Source organism: Capricornis sumatraensis, chromosome 10, assembly GCF_032405125.1.
Source record: "Capricornis sumatraensis isolate serow.1 chromosome 10, serow.2, whole genome shotgun sequence".
Lineage (NCBI taxonomy): Eukaryota > Metazoa > Chordata > Mammalia > Artiodactyla > Bovidae > Capricornis > Capricornis sumatraensis.
Window position 1 is genome coordinate 27,242,192 of NC_091078.1, and position 25,591 is coordinate 27,267,782.

Consider the following 25,591-nt stretch of genomic DNA (forward strand, 5'->3'; position numbering starts at 1 on the left):
ATTAGCGTCTTCAAATGTCATATCTATTTTGTGGATGTATTTTCTTGGTGGAGAGTCCATAGTGTTCTCCACATTCTCAAAGTCATCTATGCCAAACACCCAAAGATTAACAAGCACTATCAGAAACAAGCGAATCCAACTACCTTTCCTCCCTGTCACATACATACAGACTTCAAGGAAAATGCAATAAACAAATCTTGGTGGTAATCCCCGATGGGTGGTATTTTGGGCAGAGTGATAAGTGATAGGCATTGAAAATGTATTTCCTAACTTTTTATTTTTTTTAAGTCATCGTAGACTCCTTTCAGAATTAGATGAATGCTACAAATGGGCTCCGAAGAAACTGTGCGTTTATATTCAGAAATCTGCATGAAGACTTAGAGGTGGAAGCATTCCCACAAAAATTTATCCATCCTTTCTTAAGTGTTCATGACTCAGATGATTTCCCCAGCAGAATATATAAATATCTGACTTACAGCTTAAGCTATGGGTTTTGTGTTGTGGCAGTGGGGCAGTGGCTAAGGGCAGCTGATGACCATCAGGTAAACCTCTTGGCAAACCATGAATCTGCTATCCATAGTGTAGATTCTATGCCCTCCCTATCTTCAGTCCTAGAACTGATTCGACAGGGAAAGTTTTACTCAGCTAGAAAGCTCTGCCCAGGGTAAATTCTCAGATTTTGTAAGATCCACTCTAACACTGCTTTTCGGAGAAATTGTTTTCTATGAATTGATCTGATTAACCACACTAGCACCACTTGCAACCAAGAATAATGTAATCAGGCAGAAGGTTGACATTTTCATACCAAAAAGTTTTATCATCTGTAATCTAAAATTGCTAACTTTTCCCCTTAGCTTGTATGTAATACAAGCTAAGAATATGATATGAAAATATTGCTTTGATGAATCAAGGACACCCAATGAGAGGATAAAGACTTAACACTGAGTTTCAACTAGTATTTCTTTATCACCAGTGCATGCATTGGTAGACATGAAAAGTCTCCATAGTTATGAAACAAATGAAACTATAAATCCAAACAAATCAAAAAAGAGCCTTAAGCTTAATTATCTTCCCTTCAACATCTCAGAACATTTTCTAGGTGGAAGTGCTAAAGCTCTTGCAAAATATTAGGAATTTCAATGAGGGATATATAAAATATATATTTCTTCTGCTAACCAGATAGGCCTGATATGAACCACGAGGTATTTACCAGAGATAATGAAAGGTCAGCATTTAACATCAAGCGTGGAAATTTTATCTAGAAAGCCAACTTCGCACCAAATCCAAGTTCCTAGAGGGATGAGTAGGCACTTTAAAAAGAAAATCTAAGCTGAAGAAGACCACTATAGTCTTCAAGTCTAATAATATCTCAGAAGAACAGAGATCACATGGGATGGGAATCTCCTCACTTACTCAACAATCACACGTGAGACTACAACCAAAGGAATGGGCATCATCGTCCCTGCTCTTTAAGCATTTACATGTTTGCTCACACGCAAGACCCACTCAGGAACGTTTTCCATGCTCCCAGTCCTCTCTGTTTACTCTTTCATCTGTGCAGCGGCTAAATACAATCCTGTAACCTCGTTGTGCCTGTCCACCCCAACTACACCATGAGTTCCTAAGGGCAGAGACTGGATTTCTTTCAAATTCATCTTCCTTCTGCAGCAAATATGGTGCCCTGGCTTTCTTAAGCACTCAGTGGATACAACAGTGATGCTACTACATAAATTCCCTAATGAGCTCCATTCTGAGAGCATGTTTGTTAATTCAAAGTTAGCCTAGCTAACCTCGCAGTACCAGCTACGTCACTGCTGCTTTTGCGCTTGCTTCCTGACATCCTGGGCTTGAAGTAAAGATACTGTACTCTAAACAGCATTGTTCAGTCAAGTCACAAAAGCACAACCACCTGCAGAGGATGCATACACACTGCAATGGATGCCCGACATATACTTTAAAATAAAAGATACGGCAAAATATCACAGCCATCCAAATCTCTCTAGATCAGCACTGTCCAATACAAATATAACGTGCACCATTTATATCTAAAAGTTTCCTAAAGTTTTCAGTACCCACATTAAAAATAAAGAAAAATGTAAATTACAATACTATTTTATTTAACCCAACATATCAAAATATTATTTCAACAGGTGATCAATATAAAATTATTAATGAGATATATTTTTTACGCTGTTTTTGAAACCTGATGTGTATTTTACACTTACAGCATATCTAACTTGCATGCTAAATATTCAGTTAAAGTGATATAGTCCTACCAAAGCAATAAAGTTATGTTTAACATAGAAAATTTTACACCGCTTTAGTTTTTAATTTCAAACTGAAATTAATTAAAAAACTCAGTTCCTCTGTTGTAGTAGTCACATCTTAAGGACTCAGTAACTATATGTGGTTAGTGCCTACCATGTTGCACAGCACAGTTCTAGGCTACTTAACAGTAGCTGACAAAGCAACTTGCAAAATCATGTATACAGAGGAAGATCTTATATTTAAAGCAAGACAATTTACACACACGCACAAACAGGTAACTAGAGGAGTACCTACTGATCATGAGCAGTGTGTTAATTCTGGGAGGAATGGGATAAGAAAGGAGGTAAAGAAGTACTTTTAGGGTTACATTTTTTGTATAAAAAGTAAAATTAAGAGGGAAAACCAGATTGACGTATCTCCTTTTCTCTAAATAGAAGACATAGTTACACACGGAGAGTGAGACAACTTAGATATCTTTAGATAAGGGCTACTAGACAGGTAGCGAAACCAGCAGGCATGCTGTATAAGGAATGTAGATCAAAGGTGTTTGTGTTTGACCTGGAGAATGGAAAATTGGAGATATGGGCAGTTATTTTCAAATATTTGAAATGCTATTAAGAAAACAAAAATTTGATTTGCTCTCTGTTTTTCTCAGAGAACAGCACCAAAGACAACAGAATATCATTAATATAATCGCTTATATGATAAACCATGCATTTCTAATTTAATTCATCAAAAGAAAGAATTTCTAGCACAGAGACAGATAAAAGATGGAATGGAACTGTAAAGTCATGAGTTTCCTCAATCACTGAAAATATTAAAAAGTCAACTAATTTCTGCAGAGACATTTAAGAAGTATTAAGTGCAGAAAAAAGGTCATAACTAGAATTCTGTAACTAGATTATCAATCCTGATATTTTATTATTGTGTGAGATTTGCCATTATCCAAAGGGCATGTGTGAAATATTACAAATGTTCACCCAACATTCAATTTCCTTCTCCTTCCAAGAATGCTGTATGATTACATATCCTCACTTCTCAAAAGTAAAACATGACCAAGGAATTAATCACTTTGTTGATTAACGAAATGTGAGTAGAAGCTGACGCCTGATACTGCATGTTTCTATATTTAGGTTGCAACTGTCCACTCTACTTTCTTGGGGAAGAAAATAGCATTTCTTAAGGTTTACTTTTCTAAAGGAAAGAGGAAAGAACACTAATGTTCTTGAATTGACTAAATACCCCCCCACATGTAATCTAATCTAATCTTCCCCAGTTCCCTTAGATAGGTATTTACAGATGAGCAATCAAAGCAGAATTAAAACTTTTAGGGTCGTAGAGCTTACAGAGCAAGGATTTGAATTCAAGTCTGTCTTATTTCAAAGTTCATGCCACAGAGGCTTAGTACAGTGGTCAGAAAGAAGCCACCTGAGAATGGTAGTTCCTGTGTTTGCTCATTCTTCTAAATCTTTGATTGAAAACATTAATACAAAACAATGGAAACTAAATGAGTACTCTTAATGTTAAAAAAAAAAAAAAAGAAAGCAAGCAAGCCACACAGAGTCTGCACATGTGAAAGCCTGTATTTACACACAGCCATCACGTGATAGGTAATTAGCCAGGTAACTATAGGTTTTTCTCTCCTAGAAAAGTATATGTTTCATCATGCTTTGAAATCTGCCTTATTATCAGCATTGCTGTGAAAACAATGTTTTATTCCTTATTGAGTGAATAGGTCAGGAATGGAACATTATTTTTGTAGAAACTAACAGAATACTTTTCTTTGTGAACCAAAGAAGTGGGATGGATGGTTGGAAGGTGGAAAATATCCTCCACCATGATTGGGGAGTAACCATCGTAATTAAGGGAGGTTAGGATTAAAACAGTACAATTGCCTAGAATAAGAAGTATTAGATATCTTACTAAAACCATTTCCTTAATAACCTGTCACCTAAAAAGAAAGACTGCAAACAAGCTGATGATTAGGGGGAAAAAAAAAAAATAAGGCAGAGCAAGTCCAGTCTGGCTTTGTTTATTTCCCTGTATGTTTTTGTCACTGCTATAATCCTGACACATGAAATAGATTCCCTTGAGGAGGAGAGGGATTAATAAATGCCAGTAATAATACGTAAAATGTCCACACACAAACTCCTACTACAACACTACCAAAAATCCCTAGGCTAGCAAGCTAGCTTTGAAAATGTTCGAAAGCTCTCAGTAAATTTCCTTGAGTCAGTCTATAGACATAATATATGCAATCCGTGTGTGCTCAGCCATGGTCAACTCTTTGTGACTCCCATAGTGGACTACAAATGAAGCCAAAAATAGAAACGAAATACTACAAGTACAGTCATCTCTTCTTGGTATCTGTGGGGGACTGGTTTCAGACACCCTCCCCCCTCCCTACTTCCCAGATACCAAAACCCAAGGATGCTAGTCTCTTGTATAGAATGGTAGAATATTTGCATATAACCTACACACATCCTTCTTTATACAGTTGACACTGGAACAATATGGGTTGGAACTGCGTGGGTCCACTTACATGGGAATCCAAGGCTGGTTGGATCCACGGATATAAGGAACTAGGGAGCGGAAGAACTGCAGCGGAAGGCCAAGTATAAGTTATACTGAGAGTTTCGACCGCGCAGAGGGTTAGCACCCTAATACCGGTGTGGTGCAAAGATCATCCCTAGATTAGCTGTTACACTTAATACAATGTAAATGCTAAGTAAACAGTTGCTGGAACGGGGCAAATTCACGTTTCACTTTTTGGAAGTCTCTGAAGGTTTTTTTTTCTTTTCTGAGTAACTGCCACCTGAGGTTGGTTGAATCCGTGGATGAGGAACCCACAGATGTGGAGGGCTAGCTTTACACTGCTTCTCCTTCTAGGTACCAATAAGAACCCCCTCCACTAGAGGGGGTCCTAGGAAGTGCCAGAGAAGACCTCAAGTCACCCACCAAATCCACACAGGTATCCCCACCACTCAGAGAAGAGAACGCCAGAGATTTCAGAGGAGGTTGATCATAAACGTCGCATGTTTACTTAACCTACTAAAAATAGCTTTGAAGTTAGAAAGCCTAGAGGATAGTTAGGACTGTTACTGGGAAGATAAGGCCAACACATAATATACTGCATTATATTGCTAGTTACAGCATAGGGTGCTCATTCAGGCGGTAGAGACACCAAGTGTGATAAGAGCTCCGTAAGCAGGGAAAATCCTTTGAGCTGGACGCTGAACAAAGGCTTCAGGGGCTTAAACTGCATCTTAATGAAAAGAGAGAATTCCTTCAGGTGAGAATTCTGGAAGGGGCATTCCAAGAATGAGTAAAGTATGAAACTTACTGGAGGGCTGGGGAGCAGGGGAGTGGGTGCATGTGGTTAAAAAGAAAGAAGACCAGGCAGTTAGACTAGTTAGGCTAAGGCAAGAGGTTTACATAAGCGATAGGAGATAAGAGAGAGATAGGCTCTCTTAACTTTCTGGGTGCACTTTGAGCTGGCAATTCTACCTCTACAAACGTATGAGGAAATAGTCATGGATGTGGGCAGAGTTACAAGAATTTCAGAGTTTGTGGGAAAACAGAAGCAACTGAAATGTCCAAACAGAAACACATCTACAATGAAACGTTATGCAGGCAGAAAGAAACAGTGGAGATAGAGTGGTTTATAATATGGGGGCACTGTCATAATACACCCATACAAATTTAAATGGGGGGGGGCAGACATTTTATTTTTATAGGGAAAAAGACTGTACATATTAATTCATACCTAAAAACACACTCATATAGATTAGAATATTGATATAAGAAATGCTAACAACAGTTACTTCTGAGTGGGAGAAAAAGCAGCAACGTATTTTTCTGCACTTTGTTGGATTGCTTGCATTTTCTAATATGAACATGGATAATCCTGGCAATCAGAAAAACAACAACAACGAACGATAACAATATTTAATACAAAAGAAGGACTTTCCTACTGGTCCAGTGTTAAGACTTTCAACTTTCAATGCAGGGAGTGTGGGTTCAGACCCTGGTCGGGGAGCTAAGATCCCACATGCCTTGGGACCAAAAAATCAGAACATAAAGCAGGAGCAGTGTTGTAACAAAGTCAATCAAGACTTTAAAAATTGTCCATATCAAAAACGTGAAAAAAAAATTAAAAAGAAAAAAAAAATCCGGGGTTTGGGGCTGAATATTTCACTCTATGCTTGCCTACAACATTTGCATCTTAACCAGTAGGCATGAAGTTACAAAGAAAGGGGGACTGAAGGCTGAATGCCAGTATTTTTAAAGGGTCCGAAGTATCAAAGATGCTAGAAATGCTTTAAAAAATTATTAGGTTGGTGAAAAAGTAATCACAGTTTTGCAGTGTTGAAATTTGCCATTTGATCCTGGAATATATTCTTAAATGTGGTTATGTCATACCTCATTTTAATGCATATCTCTTGCTTCATGTTTTTTGCTAATGAATTATTACTTGCTGTGTATTTTCTATGTATTGTGGACCATAGAAATGATGTTTGACAAAAAGCAAATTCGAGCAGTTTTCTAAACCAAAATGGGCCATAAAGCAGCAGAGACAACTCACAACATCAACACCACATTTGGCCCAGGAACTGCTAATGAATGTACAGTGCAGTGATGGTTCAGGAGGCTTTGCCAAGGAGACGGGAGCCTTGAAGATGAGGAGCACAGTGGCCAGCCATCAGAAGTTGACAATGGCCAACTGAGAGGATCATCGAAGACTGCCCTCTCACAACTACATGAGAAACTGCCAAAGAGCTCAGTGCCAACCATTCTATGTTGTTTGGCATTTGAAGTAAACCAGAAAGGTAGAAAGGCTCGGCAAGTGGGTGTCTTATGGGCTGACCACAAATCAAAAAAATTTTTGTTCTGAAGTGTTCTCTTATTCCACGCAACAACAACAGACCATTTCTCAATTAGATTGCGACATGCAACAAAAAGCGATTTTATACAACAACTGGCAATGACCAACTCAGTGGTAGGACTGAGAAGACACTCCAAAGCACTTCCCAAAGCCAAATTTGCACCAAAAAAGGGGTCGTGGTCTCTGTTTCATGATCTGCTGCCACTCTGATCCACTACAGCTTTCTGAATCCCAACAAAACCATGACATCTGAGAGGTATGCTCAGCAAATCGATGAGACACACTGAATGTCTGCAGCCAGCATTGGTCAACAGAAAGGGCCCAATTCTTCTCCACAACAATACCCAAACACACATCACATAACCAACACTTCCAAAGTTGAACATATTGGTCTATAAGGTTCTACCTCGTCTACCATGTTCACCTGACCTCGCCCCAACTGAAGCATCTTGACAACTTTTTGCAGGGAAAATGCTTCCACTACCAGCGGGAGACAGAAAATGCTTTCCAAGAGTTTGTCGAATCCTGAAGCGTGGATTTTTACGCTACGGAAGTAAACAAACTTATTTCTCATTGGCAAACATGTGTTGATTGTAATGGTTCCTATTTTGATTAATAAAGATGTGTTTGAGTCTAGTTATAATGATTTAAAATTCAGACTGAAACCACAATTACTTCGGCACCAGTCTAATAAAAAGCAAGTGGAAAGGTCCAAAGAAAGAGAATTCAAGGCCAGGTACCTCTCTGGGATTTTAGGGGGAAACAAGAGAGGCTGCTGAATTTCAGCACACTAGCTGAAAACACACAAGGCAAGGCAGCTAGGAAAACCCCAAATCCACAGCACTGTTTTCTCGACCCCTACTATGTGTAAAGCATTTTGTAAAGCCTCTGAAAACCCACTATTACTCCAATCTGTCCTAAATAAATATATTCATTAAAATGGGGTAAAAGTTCAAACCTCACATTTCCTCAAAAGTGACCTGTACAAACTGCAGACTTAAACACACAATGTTAGACGAGAGAAGAGGGGTGGGTCTTTGACATTTAGGAAAATTACTGTTTTGCAATAAAATCTCACATTTAAAGTACTTGAAAAGATAAATGAGCAATTGGGAAGAATCAGCATCAATACTAAAGAGAATTAAGCCTAAATGTCCAAATCAAATACCTGTTCATAAAGCCCTCTGGAATAGCTACATTAATTCACATGTTGGATGTATATACTACTGGATTCCACAGTGATGCTATCATGGTAACAGCTATAATAATGGCCTATAATCAGTAATCATGTAGTGGCTAAGGAGATGAGAGGTGGAATGCAAACAAAAGTATTTTAGAGTTATAATAAAAGAAAAGCACACTGCACTTCCAGCTCAAGGGGAATGCTGAATCAAACTTCATTTTTAAAGCACATTTGAGGCACAGTGTTGCACTGTTCAAGGGTGTTTGACAGACCACGTGGACCAGTCAGTTTGCTCTTCACAGTAGGCTCTTATCACCAGATACAGATAGAAGTATTGCTCCAAGTAGGCCAGTCTGTCTATAATACCAGATATTTATGAGTTTGCAAGAAGCCAAGGCTGCCTAAAAGATTTTCCAAAAGACCCCGGGTATGCAATCAGAAACTAAAGGTGGTATGTATATATAGCAAGGGACTCAGACCACAGCTGAATTTCTTTCATCTTTGGTAAGCTTCCCATCAGATGGTGACTACCACAGATATTTCACTGTGAAATTCACATTTCTATTAATGAGACTGAAACAAAAGTATGGGTTGGTTGCCTTCTCCATCATGGTCTTTTTTTATCATAGATATGGCCATACACCAGAAAACAGAAAATGAAAAAAAGAAAAGGCAAGAACAGCTAGAGTCCAGAAGGATGATAATGAACTAAACTAACACATACGATAATTTAGGGAAGACATGCTGGTCTTTTATCTTATTTGATCAGAACAGCTTAAACAAAGCTGGACTCCAAGCTGGTATTCAACTGTGGCTCTTTATTGAGGCAAATACACTACAAACCTACCCTAAATGCTACAATATTTAACTATAGGAATTACAGAAGCTTGAAAGGCAAGGCAGTGATACAGAGCCACAAAACCTTCTGCCGTATTAGCTGATGACGGTGCTCATTAGATAATAGTCCACATTTAACACTACTGATTTTTTTTTTAAGATAACTAAACTTCAGGAGGTATAGGGGTTCAATAACATCTTTTCCCTCCTTTTTGCCCTGAGGAGTAAAAAGTCAAGGCCATACAGCTTTAGGGAAGATATTCTAATAGATATTCTAATAGATATTCTGTGTCAGTCCTATCCAGAGGGTGCCAAGCCTGATGGATGTGCCAAGCCTGATGGATGTGCCATGGCTTTCTTCCACTGAAGCCTAGGGTTCTTAGCAGAGATGAGCTTACAAAACATAAATGGGTAAGACGGTATGAAAGAACAACCAGAGTATGTCCTGGTGAGTGATTAGGATGGGGAAGGATTCTGAAACCATATCCTGGTGAAAAATTGGGAAAAAAAAAAAAAAAAAAAAGGGAGGGGCTAAAAGGATGATATCAAGGAAAGGGGGAGGAAATATCAAGTGTACCAATGGCCGTCTGACAATATTATGAAGAGCTCCTAAAAAGCATGAGTTTCTTACTTTGTTCAACTATTGTATCCAAGAGGTGAATGCTGGTAACCTGAATACTAAAAATAGCACTGAAGTTCCAATTTCACTTTCTACTTCTGCCCGAACATCTCAAACCCTAAAGTTTAGAACAAAGTCTTAAATTCTATAAACTTCTCTTCAGTTGACTATCCACCTTAAATCCATTATCAACAGATATGAATCCGGTGTTCTAGAAAGCATTCATCACTCTAGGTAACACTAGAAGATCTGAAAGTCAATAAAAATTCCAAATGGAAGGGTCTTAACTTGAAATGAGCCTTCAGGAGGGATGGCAGTATGAATATCTACACAGCAATATCAAGGACCAGCTGTCGACTGGCTCACACACAGATTTCACAGACTTCTCTTCCAGCAGATCTGGCCAAGATGGCTGAGTGCAGATAACATACATCATTGTTATTTATTCAAGACACTTTTTATATGTTCATTTTACCATTATTTCAGGACAGTGTTCAACTCTTTGATTATATGACGAAGCTGAATTTTAACTTTGAAAGGAATGGAATAAACTCCCATCTATGTTCCCAGGTCCTTAGAAAATAGCTTGTCACTACATTGTTCTAAAGCTCTGAATGTCTTGGGGACAGACTCTTGGAAGTGTGAACTTGCTCCTGTCAGAGGTTCTTTGGGCTGTCACTTGACAATGAAATGAAGCAACCTTTTGAAGAAAGAGCCACGTTGGCACGTGGACAGCATGCCTCTCCTGTGTTTGTTGTGCTAGAATTAGATTGTTTAAAGAATGTATGGTTCACACAACAATATTGTTGGAGGAGCCTGGGACAAAATCCTTTGGAAATTATCTTTACAAATTTTTGATAAGCTTCAAATGTAATTGATTTCTATTTTGAACTCAAGGACACTGCAAAGGCTAATTTGTTTCAGTGAAGAGGCCCTTCTGTAGGGATTCCTCATGATATCCACCAACAGCATAATTCAACAATATATCATCCAAGAAATTTCCCAAGTTTCTATCTTAAGAAAAAAAATACCCTGGTAGCTCAGCCATGGACGTTAAAATATAAACAACAAATGCCCTCAGAAGACTGTTTAACATACAAACAAAATTTACATCTAGGAAGGAAGTAAGGATAAAAGAAAAGGATTGTCTTAGTAAGAATCATGTCTTTAATCCTAAGAACTTCATTAGATGTCTCCGGTAAAAAACAGTTACTATGACAAACTGTCAGCACCTTAGCATGCTTCTTATTAGAGACATTTATACTGTTTTCTGGAACACAAGGCAAGAATCCTTCCCATAGCCACATCCTGGGAAGCAGCTTGACATATCAAACTCACAGTTAAGTTGAAACAACCGTTTGAAATAAAAAGCCTCCAGAAATTCTAAGCAAAGACTACAGTCAATTTCTAATGAAAAGTACTAGAGAAGACACCACACATCACTGGCCACTGTGGCACAGCTTATTTAGACGGAATTTAAGAGGATAAGTGTTATATAAAATATAAATACATGTTTTTACATAAACATATATATTTGTATCCTTTCTCCATATATATGTATATATAATATATACAAAGTGTGTGAGTATATATAAAATATATGTAAGTAAAAGCAAAACCCTAAAGGATTTTAATAACAGTCTTCTATCGAGGCAGATAGTGAGAGCGTAAACCCTGTCCCAAGTCCCCAGAACATGAGATTAGGGATGTTCTTAAGAGACAAATTTAACATTATACCACCTATCTCCCTTTGATATAGAACCTCCTTCTCATAATAATAATATGATTACAAAACCATCTCAGACTTCAGCTTCACAAGTGCTTCCATAGGTATTTGTTCTCAGTCTATCTTCTCAAAAAACAAAGCACACACTATTACCCATTTCACACATGAGGGACCTGAAGATGTAAACACACAGTGACTTGTGCCCTGAGTGACATCTCCAGGGCAGGAAAAGCTAAGATTCTCCTGACCCCCAAACCGCGGCTCCTTTCCTACCACCATGCTGTCTATTTCCCAAGGTCCAGTAAAACTCCCAGCAGCAGAGACAGGGGAAGGTACTCTTTCTCAATTTGATGGGACTTTAGAAAAAGAAATTGAACTGAAGGAACCCCTATCATTAAATTCAGCCATACCCACACCCTCATCTTTTGGTCTCTTTTCTCAATTTCAGCTCAGATTCCCCTATCTTTTCTTTCTTTTTCTAGAGACACATTTGGAGATGAAACCATTCATAGCTGCCCATTCACAGACAATTTGTGGCAACATAATTGACAATGAGTCTGCTGCAAAAAAAAAAAAAAAAGGAAAAGAAAATGCTGCTTTAATAACCTTGGCCTAAAATACATTCTGTTGTATGCCTCAAAGGGTTTCAATAAAAAGTCAACCTGTAGAGACATATTTTCTTGGCTTAAACAACAATCCAAAGCATATAAATGTAGTCCAACTATAATGACATATTTATAGGCCAATAAAGCTTACACTGCAGCTTTCATACTTCACTTAAAGGAACTCTGTAAGAAGCAGTGTTATATAAAATAATTTGATTTTTTTTTTCAAACTTTAGCCCAAGGAATAAAAAAAATCCAAGTATGCTATGTTTAACTGATAGTGTTTATATTCCTTAGTTGCTTAAAGTTTCATAAAATGAAATAATTCTTCATTTGACTAGTTCCAACTGCCATACCAAATATGGGTATCAGGTCCACTTTATTACAAACGCTAAGTACTGTAATTCTAAAGACAAAAATAAATAACTAGAGGCTTGTATAGTGAACGATTTAATCAACCCGATTCTTCTGGAAAAACAGGTTTCTGTGTTCATTATGCTTATGAATAATACATTCCTTAACCCTTCTACTTTAACATAGTTATTTTTTTCCTCCTTTTTCTATAAACTTCAGTATGAAACTGTCTGAAAGAAGGTAAAATATTTCACTGAGTCAAGTCACAATTTGAATTGGTTTCATATTGAACTTTCTTTCTTTGAAAAGGACAAAGAAGGGGGAAAGGGACAAATGTACTCGCACATCTCAGAAGTGTTTTTTTAAGATTATTACTTTCCACACTATCTAGATCTGCAGTTTAGTCATCATTTATGATCTTAAAGTTTTTTTTTTTTTTAAAGCAAACATGACATCCGCAAATATTGTCCTTGAAGGGCAAGGGGATTAGAGAAATGAAAGAGTTGTGATTTGATGATTTGAGTCAGAGCAGTTATTGGAAGCTGCCATTTGGGGCAGAGTTTCTCTTTGTGGAGTATTAATTTGTTGGCACAAACACATTTGTGAGAACATTCTTTTTTTTTTTTTTTTTTTTTTAACTATTCAGAGAGGCAGGAAGTAACAAACTGGGATTAAAGGGACCTTACTCTACCTAAACATTGAACAAAAAGTGTTCTACAATTAGCTTTTATATGGTAGAACCCCTTCTTTAAGAGTCAACCAAATTATTTTGTTATTACTGATATTTTAACATGGCAAAATAATTCAGTCAGAAAAATAACATATTGGAGTTTTACTTTATCCACGGAAAGGTGAGATCAGTCTATTCTTTCCTTAATTCAACTAGAAAAAAAAAGAGGGAGGGGGTCTTAAGTAATCTCAGAGTTCATCTTCTTTCTCTGGTAAGAACAATGAGGAGCTGGAAGGGCTCTACAGAAGGAAAAACCTAATAAGTGTGTGAACTTCCATCAACAATGTGGTATTGGAAGTGGTTGCAGTGTGGCCAAGAGAAAGGGAGATAAGAAAACCACTGTGTAGAAATAAAAGTGCAGACAACAAATATTTTGATGTTGCAGACAGAGAAAGTAAGAGGTTGAAGAGAAAGTTGTTGGGACAGGAATGCACACAGCAAAGGACACCCCCAATCTCCCCCATATAAATCCTCACAATGTAAACTTGCAACCCTTAGATCAAGCAGATAATGAAAACTCATTACATTAAGGAAAGTTTTTGTTTCTCTTTCCACATTATTACAACACAGTGTGCATTCCAATTACAAAAGCTATTTGTCTCAAATTCCCCACAGTTCATACCAACTAAGTAGAATTTCAAGGCCCCAAATTCTATCCTTAAAGAGGTATTTTACATTAAAAAAAGGGAGAGAAAAATACACAGTGTTCCTTATTCTTCAGAGAGTTTTCCCAGTCAAATCTCCTGTTGCTTATTTTCCCTTCCTCTGCACTAATCATAGAGCTGTTTCCCAAATGAGACCAAGCCCCTCCCCACTGCCCCGCACCACCACCCAAAAAAAAAAAAAAAAAAATCAGTCATCTAGAGATCCTTTTATCAGGTCACATTCCTTGGCCTTGCCTCAATCTTACTGAATGAAGAATCTGGGAAAACTGGCCTCAGCAATCAGTATTATTTAAAAATTTTCTCTAAGTAAGTCTAACGAACAACAAGATTTAAAAACCACTAAGTACTTTGAATATGCATTATAAACTAATTTCTTCTGGAATCAATTATTAAAAAGTTACATTATGGACATTTTTAGAGTTCAGGAAGATCAAAACCTCTAAATGTCTTGATGAAATTAAGAAGTTGGGTTTCTTTTCATTCATTAATAAACTATCAATTTTAAATACAAAAACAGATCTGCTATAAATACTTTTGTTTATATTCGTGACATCAAGCTTAACCATCTACACATCCTTTCATCCCCCATGGGTTTCCTGTTTAGTTTTTTATTAGTAACAGTATATTTCATAACTTAAAAAAAAAAAAAACAAACAAACAAAAGGAAGGTTTTAATGTTAAGAAAAACATAAGACAATAGTAATACAGCTTAGATCATATATTAGGCAAGTAACACAACAGCTGTATTATTCAGCATTACCACATGTCAGAAGGCTAGTCACATGTGTTCACAAAATTGGCCATGTAACAGCCTATATAAGAAAATCAGTAAAAAAAAAAAAAAAAAAAGAAAAGAAAGAAATTCTTTGGTTTTAAAATAAAAACCACTAGATTAATAATTTTCTCTAAATGTGCACATGACAACCAGGCCACCATGACCAAAATATTATTGTCTGACATCTAACAAAACATGCCAAGAAACTGTTGATTATTAAACTTAAACTGCAAGAAAATATTAATGCTATTCCCAAAATACAGCATAGCTCATCACAAACCAGAATCACACAAAAGACAAGTCAGTTACAGGTGTTATTCAGTCTCATTATGCCAATTAAAATAGTCTAAGTTTGTTGTAGTAGTTAAAATCTAAGTTAAAAGAAAAAACAGGAAGTTGTCACATTAACGCATAAAATAGGGCTATGAAAATCAGCATTGTGCTAGAATGAAAGAAAAAGATGCTTTAATATGTTAAAAGTGAAGTTCCTCTTTGCCTAAAGGGGAAATAACTGGTCTAAATCAGAGGTCAACAACATTGGTCTTGAGCAATGTTAGAAAAGTAAGTCAGTGAATGCCACCGGGGAGACACAAAAGAGAAAAAAAAAAAAAGAAAAAGGAAAAGACAAAAAATTCATTGGCGAAGACAGTGTTAAGAAAAAGCAACAGAATTAATTATAGAGCCCCTTCCATACACCAATATACACCTATCACTGGGTGTTACATCTCCCAATGACCCTGAAAAGTTTCCACATTTTCCAGACTTGGAGGTTAATTTGCCTAAGTCCACACAGCTAAGTAAGCAAGAGAGTCAGGATTCAAACACTAAACAGAATAATGACTCTAACTCCCAATTTCTCCTTTAAAGCTGTAGTGGAATAGGGGAAGGAAGCAAAGAAAAAACCATATAGTTGATGGCCACCACTGAACACTAAAAGCTCTTGGGGGACCTAGGCCAGGAGTTGCCAGCCAGCAGCTCACTTGCTCTGAGGCTGCTCCCTTGATCCACATTAAGTAATTCATCTGTCTTCCTCGTTTTGCTTTCCTGACAGTCCTAATAAATGTCATGTTATCTACTCAGAACAAATATTTTAACTCTCCACTAATCAATTTTAGGTGCCTCAATTAAGACTTAACGCCTTGATAGCAACTGAAAGTGAAAGTCGCTCAGCCGTGTCCGACTCTTCAGGACCCCATGGACTGTAGAGTCCATGGAACTCTCTAGGCCAGAATACTGGAGTAGGTAGCCTTTCGTTTCTCCAGGGGATCTTCCCAACCCAGGGGTCGAACCCAGGTCCCCCGCATTGCGGGCACATTCTTTACCAGCTGAGCCACAAGGGAAACCCAAGAATACTGGAGTGGGTAGCCTATCCCTTCTTCAGCAGATCTTCCTCACCCAGGAATCGAACCGAAATCTCCTGCATTGCAGGCAGATTCTTTACCAATGAGCTACGAGGGAAGCTACTGTTGTTGCTGCTGCTGCTGCTGCTAAGTCGTTTCAGTCTTGTCCGACTCTGTGTGACCCCATAGACGGAAGCCCATGAGGCTCCCCCGTCCCTGGGATTCTCCAGGCAAGAACACTGGAGTGGGTTGCCATTTCCTTCTCCAATGCATGAAAGTGAAAAGTGAAAGTGAAGTCGCTCAGTCGTGTCCCACTCTTAGCGACCCCATGGACTGCGGCCCACCAGGCTCCTCCGTCCATGGGACTTTCCAGGCAAGAGTGCTGGAGTGGGGTGCCATTGCCTTCTCTGATGGAAGCTACTGGAAGCTGCTAAATGCCACGTGTTATATCATCCATTTTCTAGCACAGGGCTCCACACATACAAGGTCTTGTGACCCAACAGGTAACATCCATTTCTCAAACACCCAGTCATCTATCCATTCATATTCCCAGGTCCTTTTGCGATTAAAGAAATTACATATATGTACATGGGAGAAGGAAATGGCAACCCATTCCAGTATTCTTGCCTAGAGAATCCCAGGGACAGAGAAGCCTGGTGGGCTGCCGTCTGCGGGGTCGCACAGAGTTGGACATGACTGAAGCGACTTAGCATGCATGCACTGGAGAAGGAAATGGCAACCCACTCTAGTGTTCTTGCCTGGAGAATCCCAGGGACAGAGGAGCCTGGTGGGCTGCCATCTACGTGGTCATAGAGAGTCGGACATAACTGAAGTGACTTAGCAGCATGTAGGTACACACACACACAGATATGAATGATAGTGTTTCCAGAAAAACCTACAATAAAAGAAGTGGTTATTGTATATGCCCACATTAGATTTAGAAGTACAAACGATAATTACCAAGGTCAGCCTTTTCCTTGAGAACGTCTTTGAAGTTGAGTCCACTATTCAAGGTTGACTGCCGATACTTCAGCAGAGCTTCCTTCTGTCCATTCCTTCCCAGGGACTCTGTTTTCACTGACCCAGCTTGGAGACCACATCTCCACTTGGAGAAATCAGAATGTACCCACTTGACCAGGTCTTCAAGCTTCACAATCACCTTTTCGGAAACAGCAATGACTTCATCCTACAAGAGGTAGTTGGGAGAGAACAACAGTATTGGTGGTTCTGAAGTCAGTAATACATTTTCCACTAAAGCCTATCTGAAATACCATTTGAGTGGCTTAATCTAATGCGAGCAGACAATGTGTTTTTTTTTTTTTGGTGACAGAGGACCTTCAATAACTCACTTCATTTCAAAGGTTTTTCACTGCTTGTGGTCTAGCTGAGGAGTAATTTATAGGATTTTTTTGTTATGTGCTTAGAAAATGTCCAAAAATTGGGCAGTAATTCTAATAGCTATTTTTAATGCTAGTTGCCAAAGCTCAGTCTCCCTTTTTGACTACTTGGGTGAAAGCTAATTTTTAGGTGCCATTAATTACAAAAGTAAAAAAGCAAGAAATAGATGACTAATGGTTAGCCTGTCTTTATATAAATGGTCTAAGTAAATCTGGGATTCTTGGAACTCTGACTCACCCCCAAATTCCTATGTTTATGGTACATTTTCCCTTGGCTTATACACAAATATTGAATTTAACTTTTGTCCTAAAATTAAATAAAACTGTGATGTAATCCCAAAAGAAATACTTCATAAATGTTATATGCTTCCCACTGAAAGAAACTTACACATTCTCATGTTTCTTAAAAACTTTGTAAGTTGAGAAATGAACTGATTTTTTCTCTTAATACATATGGGGTAAGAAGCAAGAGGGTGGATGAGGAGAAAGCCTTTGAATCTAAGAAAAGTAGTTGAAACTTAAGTTTCTCCTATGGATCATAAATTTGAATTTTAAGCATCTTTAATCGTTTCCAGGAAACAAGCAACTTTTCTGACTCAGAATTAATCCAACAAGATATTTAATAGATATCCATCCATGGAGCAAAGGAGGGCCTCTCTTTCCCAAAGATTCTTTGAAAAGGCTTAAGAAGATCATCTCACTGGGTATAAAGTTAGATTATTTGAAGCATTTGACATTTCAACTTGAACTGACTTCTTTCATTTCTTTTACTTCACGTTTCTGAAGAAAGCTGAGCTGTGAAAACCCCTAAGCTTACAAAATCTTAGAAATATTTTTGACAAACAACAACAGGAAGATGTCTCTGAGCTATTAAACAAAGGGAATTCACAAGTGATTTTGGCTAATTTTTCTATAAAACATGACTCTTTCCTTCTTCTCTCCCACCTACACACACACACACACACACACACACACACACACACTGTACACACTACTCCAAAGCAAACAAAAGAGGGTTTATTAAGATAAGCTTCATACAGTAAAGAGCCCTGGATTTGAAAACATTTAGTCTTTTTAAAATGTTTTAAGGTAGGATCTAAAATTTCACTTTTCCTCATCCAGTTCCAAGCTGCCTCTGAGAAGAGTTTGTTAGGTAGCAGCAAAATAACAAATCTCAATCAAAAATGAAAAGTAAAACTTTTGTAATGGAATCCTCTCCCTTATCATGATTAAATATGAACCTCCACTAAATGGGAGACAAAGCGGGAACTGTTTGTATCTTCTGCTCAAGAAAAAAAAGTCAATACTTTATAAACAATGGGGCATATTAAAAAGTACCATTTCAATGGATGATTTCACTCAGACTCACTACACCATCCTCTTGAAATAAAAGATCTGTAGTTGTCACGCATTTTATAGCTATTACATGGTGATTATTAAATGCCAGAATAAAAATTCAGGCTGGGTATTGTTTCAAAGCATATGGGAACAGCTTCTGGAAAGGGCAAACCAGGAATCAAGTTTAGAATATACTGGAAAATAATTAAGTATCATGGTATATAAGTCTCAACATTAGCAAAAATGGAATTTGGCAACAATTTTACCAAATATGGTTCCCTAGAAGAGACAAGTCTGGAGATGAGTGTTATTTTCAAATAGCTCTAACTATGATCAAATGATTATCATTTCAATTACCAGTTGCTTCAGATCTTTTCCAAGAAATGGCATGACTAGCTCTGGCTGGCTTCCAACACCCGCCAAACAAATCGTTTATTAACCAAGAGAAAATACAATCCTTATGATGTCATTGATGAATAAACCCTTCTTTCAAGATCCAGTCTATGGATTCAGTCCTCCTTCCTCTTTCTCTCTGAAACAGACTTTGTGAGTACTACGAATATATACAATACATAAAAATAAATGCAGGAATTCAAATAAACACATATTAGCCGTAAACCCAAGTCTGGATTAATTGTGAAACCACCAGTATGTCTCACTGTGGATTCAGAGAAACTAGCCCTACAACATTGTCAAATGCCAGGATTTAGAAGGAAATCTGATAAGCGGAGGAGGGGAAAGAAACTAAACAACCCAAAAGAGCAAAATAGCCAACATATATATAGAAAGTGTCTCAGGAAACATTACTTTGTATGCACAATGGCATAAATCACATGTTCATGTTTACTATTCTGAGCCAGTGCTGACTAAAGTTCCTAATACCACTCTTGGGCAAGTCTCTATATCTAAGAAAAGAATTTCAATAAGCTCATCTAATAATTACATTAACTCTCTGCAAACCAAAAATTAGCATTAGATAAGTATTGCTGACTTACTCTTAAACAACACAACAGGAACATAAAAAAACACACTATTATTCTATTAACGTGCCTTAGCTCTTTTAACCCAGAGCCAAATCAATATTTATATAGACTGAGTTGGGACACTTTCTAAGTTCATATCCCCTTTCATCATTGTTTTAAGCTGCCTATTTCTGTCATTTGGATTTTGTTTCTCCAACTGTGTAGTAACAGCATACTCAATCACAGATTCCTCTAAGTCAAAGGAGATCCTCTGGTCATATATCCGCCAGCTCATGTGTGTGGCTGGCCTCTCCAATTGTTGTACAAATTGAGAAATTTTACATAAAGTCTCCAGACTTCTAACTCCTCTTATAAAATAAAGCGACATCTGAAAAAAAAAAACAACCAGAAAACCCCTCTCAAAACAGGAAAGTTGAAACCGAGTAGGGTTGCTTTCTTTAGAGGGAAGGCAAGCCCTCTAGTTTGCCACTGACCCCACCACTCCCTGTCACCTTACATTCAGCCACCGTTCCCTACCTGCCTGGCCCCTTGGACAGGCACCCATCATCTAAACTTCCATGCCCTAATTTATCCCACCTCCTTCACGTCAATGATGAGAACAGTAAGACTCAGTGACATGTCCTACTGCCAACTTCAGGTGGAAGTTGGACAAGAATCCAAGTTTCCTCTCTGCCAACACAGCATTCATCCTGGACTCTGGAGCCAGACTGCCTGGGTTCAAATCCCTGCCCAGTAATTTCCTCCCTGTGAAACACTGGGCAACTTTGACTTTCCTGTGCTTCCATTTTTTAAACACACTTTTTTTTTTTTTTTAAGTTTAGTAATACTGTCTATCTCTGATGCTAATGGTGAGGATTAAATTTGTCAACATAAATGAAGTGGTACATCACAGCATTATCCTTGTTTCTCTAAATTAGTGTTTTCCAAATAGTACCACACAGAAATGAGTTTAGATGGTTCGTGGATAAATCTTTTAAAATTCAATATAACTTACTCACAGCATATTTATTCTTGTAGTAACTTTCCACTTATGGGGAAGTGGTACTGGCTTCCCATTTATGAGACATAGAAAGTTTCTTTTTAAAAAATTTTTGTTTTAAAAAAATGGGTTAGTTTGAACAAAAGCATTAAAGAAATGTAGGAGATATGGGTATGGCAAAAAAAAAGTCTTGATGCTATGAAAATAAAATTTGGAATGGTACATTATATATCAGTGGTTCTCAAAGTATGGTCCAGGAGCCCTGGGGAATCCCCAAGACTATTTCAGGTGGTCCATAGAGTCAAAACAATGATCAAAATAATACTAAGAAATTATTTGCTTTTTTCACTCTTATTCCCTTTCAAGTGTCTAGTGGGGTTTTCCAGTGACTATATGACAGATGGTATGGCAAAAGAGTGAATACAGAAGGAGATATGAGAATACAGCTGCCTCTGTTAAGCTCAATGGTAAAGAAATTTACAAAAATGTAAAACAATGCCACTGTTTATACTAATTTTTTTGTTTTTGAAAATATGGTTAATTTTCATAAAAATGTGTAACATTTACATAATGGGTTTATATTGCCATTTTCATTTTATTTTTAAAATTAACTTACAGTAAAACTTCCTTTTTTGGTGTACAGTTCTTTGTACACATGGCAACTACTGATCTTGCCTGGTATGGTTTTCTCTTCTGCAAAATGTCATATAAATTAAATCATACAGTGTGAAATCTTTTAAGGCTGCTTATATTTCACTCAGCATAATGCCTTTGAGAGCCACCAGGCTGCTGCCTGTATCAACAGCTTGTTCCTTTTTTTCTGCTGAATAGTACCCCATGGTATGGACATGTTCCATTGAGGAACACTGGGTTGTTTCCAACTTTGGTGATTACAAATAGAGTTGCTATAAATATTCATGTACAAGTTTTCATGTGAACATGCATTTTCAGTTCTCTTGAATAAATACCTAGGAGAGGGACTGTTGAGTCATATAGTAAGTATATATTTCATTTTGCAGAAGCTGCCCAACTGTTTTCCAGAGTGGCTATACCATTTTGCATTCCCACAAACAATGTATGAGAGTTCTAGTTGTCCCCTGTCCTTACCAGCACTTGATACTATTACTGTTAATTAACTTATTATTGCCATTTTAGTATGTATGTAGAGGTTTCTCATCATGTTTTTAATTTTCATTTCCCTAATGGCTGATGATGTTGAACATCTTTTCAGGTGCTAATTTGCCATCCGTGTATCCTTTCTGGTGAAGTGTGTATTTAAGTCTTTTGCCCGTTTTTAAACATTGGGTTGTTTATTTTCATATTGTTGAGTTTTGAGAGTTCTTGTACCCTCTTGATACATCTTTTATTAGACATGGGGTTTGAAAAAATTTTTTTTCTATTCTGTAGCTTGTCTTTTCATTCTTTATCAGTGTGTTTAACAAAAGTTTTATACTTTGATCAAGTCCAATTGATCATTTTTTAATTTTATGGATTGTAGTTTTATTTTTATACCTATGAATTCTTTGCCTGAGTTCTGGTCATGAAGAATTTCTCCTTTGTCTTCTTCCCAAAGTTTTACAGTTTTACAAATATAATCCATTTTGATTTTTTTTTTGGTAAAGTGTGAGTCAGCTTGACAATCAGTTTTTGCATATAAATGTCACATTACTTTTATTTTTAAACAAATTGAGCATTTAAAATTATTTTAAGTTTTAATTTCTAATACCAGTAGGTATAATCCACATAAACCAAAGCACCTCTGTGGTCCTAAATAACCTGAGCATAAAGGGTCTTGAGTTTAAAAACTTTCAAAACCACTATATCATTAACCAAAGCTATTCTTAACTTTTATACACAATGGAATATTACTCAACTATTAAAAAGAATGCATTTTAGTCAGTTCTAATGAGGTGAATGAAACTGGAGCCTATTATACAGAGTGAAGTAAGTCAGAAAGAAAAACACCAATATGGTATATTAACAAATATATATGGAATTTAGAAAGATGGTAACAACGACCCTGTACGCAAAACAGCAAAAGAGACACAGATGTAAAGAACAGACTTTTGGACTCTGTGGGAGAAGGTGAGGGTGGGATGATTTGAGAGAACAGCATTGAAACATATATACTACCATATGTGAAATAGACGACCAGTCCAAGTTCGATGCATGAAACAGGGCAATCAAAGCTGGTGCACTGGGACAACCCTGAGGGATGGGAAGGGGGTTCGGGATGGGGAGACACATGTATATCCATGGCTGATTCATGTCAATGTATGACAAAAACCACAATACTGTAAAGTAATTACCCTCCAATTAAAATTAATTAATTTTAAAAATAATTTAATAATAACAACTGTAGCTTTGTCTTGAAACTCTCCCTCTTGTTAATAACTAGGAAGAATCTGAGATTTTATTCTACTTCAAACTTATAAATTAATCTGTCAGTTTCATGGATGCTTATAGAAGACACAGACTGTAAGCAGAGACAAAGGATGGTTTACAGTTCACAGCAATAGCTGCAGTCCAAATACCACCATCTGTATTGGATGTTTGATACCCAGCTCCCAAAAGGAGATTCAAAGAGGCCTAGGTTGAGACATATACATAAGAGTGGGGTGCATTTCAGGAGAGGAACCCCAAGCATAGGGAGGAACCCAAATCTTTTAATACTGGGCAATAAGTATGTCTGCCCTTTGTTTTGGAGGAAGACACAACCTCCATCTTCCAAGGCTGTTCACGACCTAAACTTCCTTGAAAAGATAGCTGGAACAAAGGCAGTCAGTAGTGCTGCTCACTAGATGTGCAGATACTCAATGGACCCATGAAGAACACCTACCCAACAACTATTCAATTTCTCTCCTCCCTCATTCTACTTCCCTACAGGGAAAATGTAGGAAAGCACACATCCTTAGGTTCCTTCTGGGTCCAGTCTTCTTTCTCTGCATATCACTCCCTGAAGAAATCATTCTCCATGGAGATTCCAATGTTAATCTCTAAGCCCATGACTACACTTGATAGACTGGTTCCAACTAGTTGGTTTACACCTTCTTCCAGATTCCAGTCCTTTGTTCAGTCCTCAGTTTAGATGTCTCAAGAGTCAATTCACGTTCAGCGGAACCGCACCACTTGGCTTATATGTAAGAAAAGAGCTTAGTTGACACAAGAATTTAATATTCCCCACTACGATTAACTTTTTGCCTGTATCTATTCTTCCTTTCTTCTTTAATAAGAGATTGCTAATTTTCTGGGCATAGAATAAAGACATCATTTCCCTGCTTCCCTTACAGCCAGATGCAGCCACCTGACCAAGTTTTGACCGATCGGATGTGAGTATCAGCAATGCGTACAACTTCTGGATCAGGCCCTCAAAGGGGGTGGATATGCCTTTGGATCATACAAACGGAAGCAAATCTCTGAGGAGAAAAAAGATAGAAGCAGTCAAGTCTCAAAGATTTCATGGAGCAGAGTCACCACATTAAGCCTGAACCACTTACCCACAGGCTGTGACATGAGAGATTTTGAACTCCCAGGTATTTAAACAACTTTAATTCTGGGCCTCTGTTAGCACAGCTAAGCATATATATATATATAAATTTTAAAAATATATTTTTTTACTAACATATCATTCCTCAGGAGCAAAGATGTGAACAGAACCTTCCCTATAGCACCATGTGGTACCCAATAACAGACCTTCGCTGAGGAAAGCCATATTCAGCTATGTTAATAGAGCCCAAAGGACAATAAACACATTAGTGTATTATGTGGGGGTTGGCAGGGAGGAGGAGGGTTAAACGAGAATAGGAAAACATGGCTTATTCACCTCAATCATCCCCAAACATCCTGTGTTTTTAAAATGTTCTTTGTAGAGCAGTTGAAATGTGATAAATGTCAGGAACACAAAACACATTAATAGGTGATGTTAGCTAAAAAAAATTGTGAAACCAAAATAACAGTCTACTTGGTTCCACAAGAGTGGGTACTTTGAAAAAAAAAATTAATATAGACCAGTTTAAAGTCTTTATTGAATGTTATAGAATTGCTTCTGTTTTATGTTTGGGGGTTTTTTGGCCTCGAGCATGTGGGATCTTAACTCCCTCACAAGGGATCAAACCGGCACCCCCGTACTGGAAGCAAAGTCCCACTGAATTGCCAGGGAAGTCCCAAGAAGGGGAGTTTTTCATCAAGACAGAAACTAAAACTGAAGACAAACTTTTAAAAGTTAGTGATGCCCTAACCACTGGAGCGGGCATGTATGCCCATGGTGCACACCAGCAGACTCAACCAAGGAAAAGAAAGCGCCCCACTGAGCCTGGGTACACTGGCCACTCACTCCTTTATATCCAAGCCTCCCTCAGATACCTTCCATTCAAGACCCTACCCTTCTGCCCCATCACTCTCCCTGTAACACATCTGTTTGTCCTGCTAATAGGCTATCTATGCAAAGAGTTAAAGGTTTCACTCGGCAGGCACATGGGCATCAATCAGAGATCCAAGAATATCCAGCAAAAGAGAATGGCAATGTGGGTCAACAATATGAAGTTTTCACTGATCAATAGTGAAATGAGAACAATGAAGACACAGCAGTGTATGTTTCAAGAAACTAAATATGCTAGATTTCAAGGACTATCCTTGTATCAGTCAGGATCCCAACAGGAAAAAGATGGAATATTTGAATAACGATAATCACAAAGGGACTAATAACAAAGATGTTGGTGGGTGTAAAAGAACCCTAAGACAGCGATAGTCCAGGAAAGTGGGCTCATAGCCGCTCACCTGTCACCATTCCTGGGTGAAACTGTCAAAGGTGGAGGGAATGGTTACAGGATCAGAGCAGACCTTCTACCAGTGGCTTTGACTGTCTCAGCAGGACACCGAGAGTCTGTGGGAACCTCACAGGAAAGAAC

The 25,591-nt window shown here is 37.8% G+C and overlaps 1 protein-coding gene across 2 annotated transcripts in view; it reads right to left on the bottom strand.

Annotated features, from left to right (window-relative positions):
* The window catches only part of ARID5B (AT-rich interaction domain 5B), a 188,196-nt gene that overhangs the window by 138,701 nt on the left and 23,904 nt on the right, over positions 1-25,591 (bottom strand). Inside the window, exon 3 of one of the 2 annotated variants that reach the window (XM_068982653.1) lies at positions 16,958-17,173. In XM_068982653.1, coding sequence (XP_068838754.1) covers positions 16,958-17,173 — 216 coding nt within the window. Of the gene's footprint in view, positions 1-16,947; positions 17,174-25,591 lie in introns of both variants that reach the window. The other variant, XM_068982654.1, reaches the window with a different exon arrangement.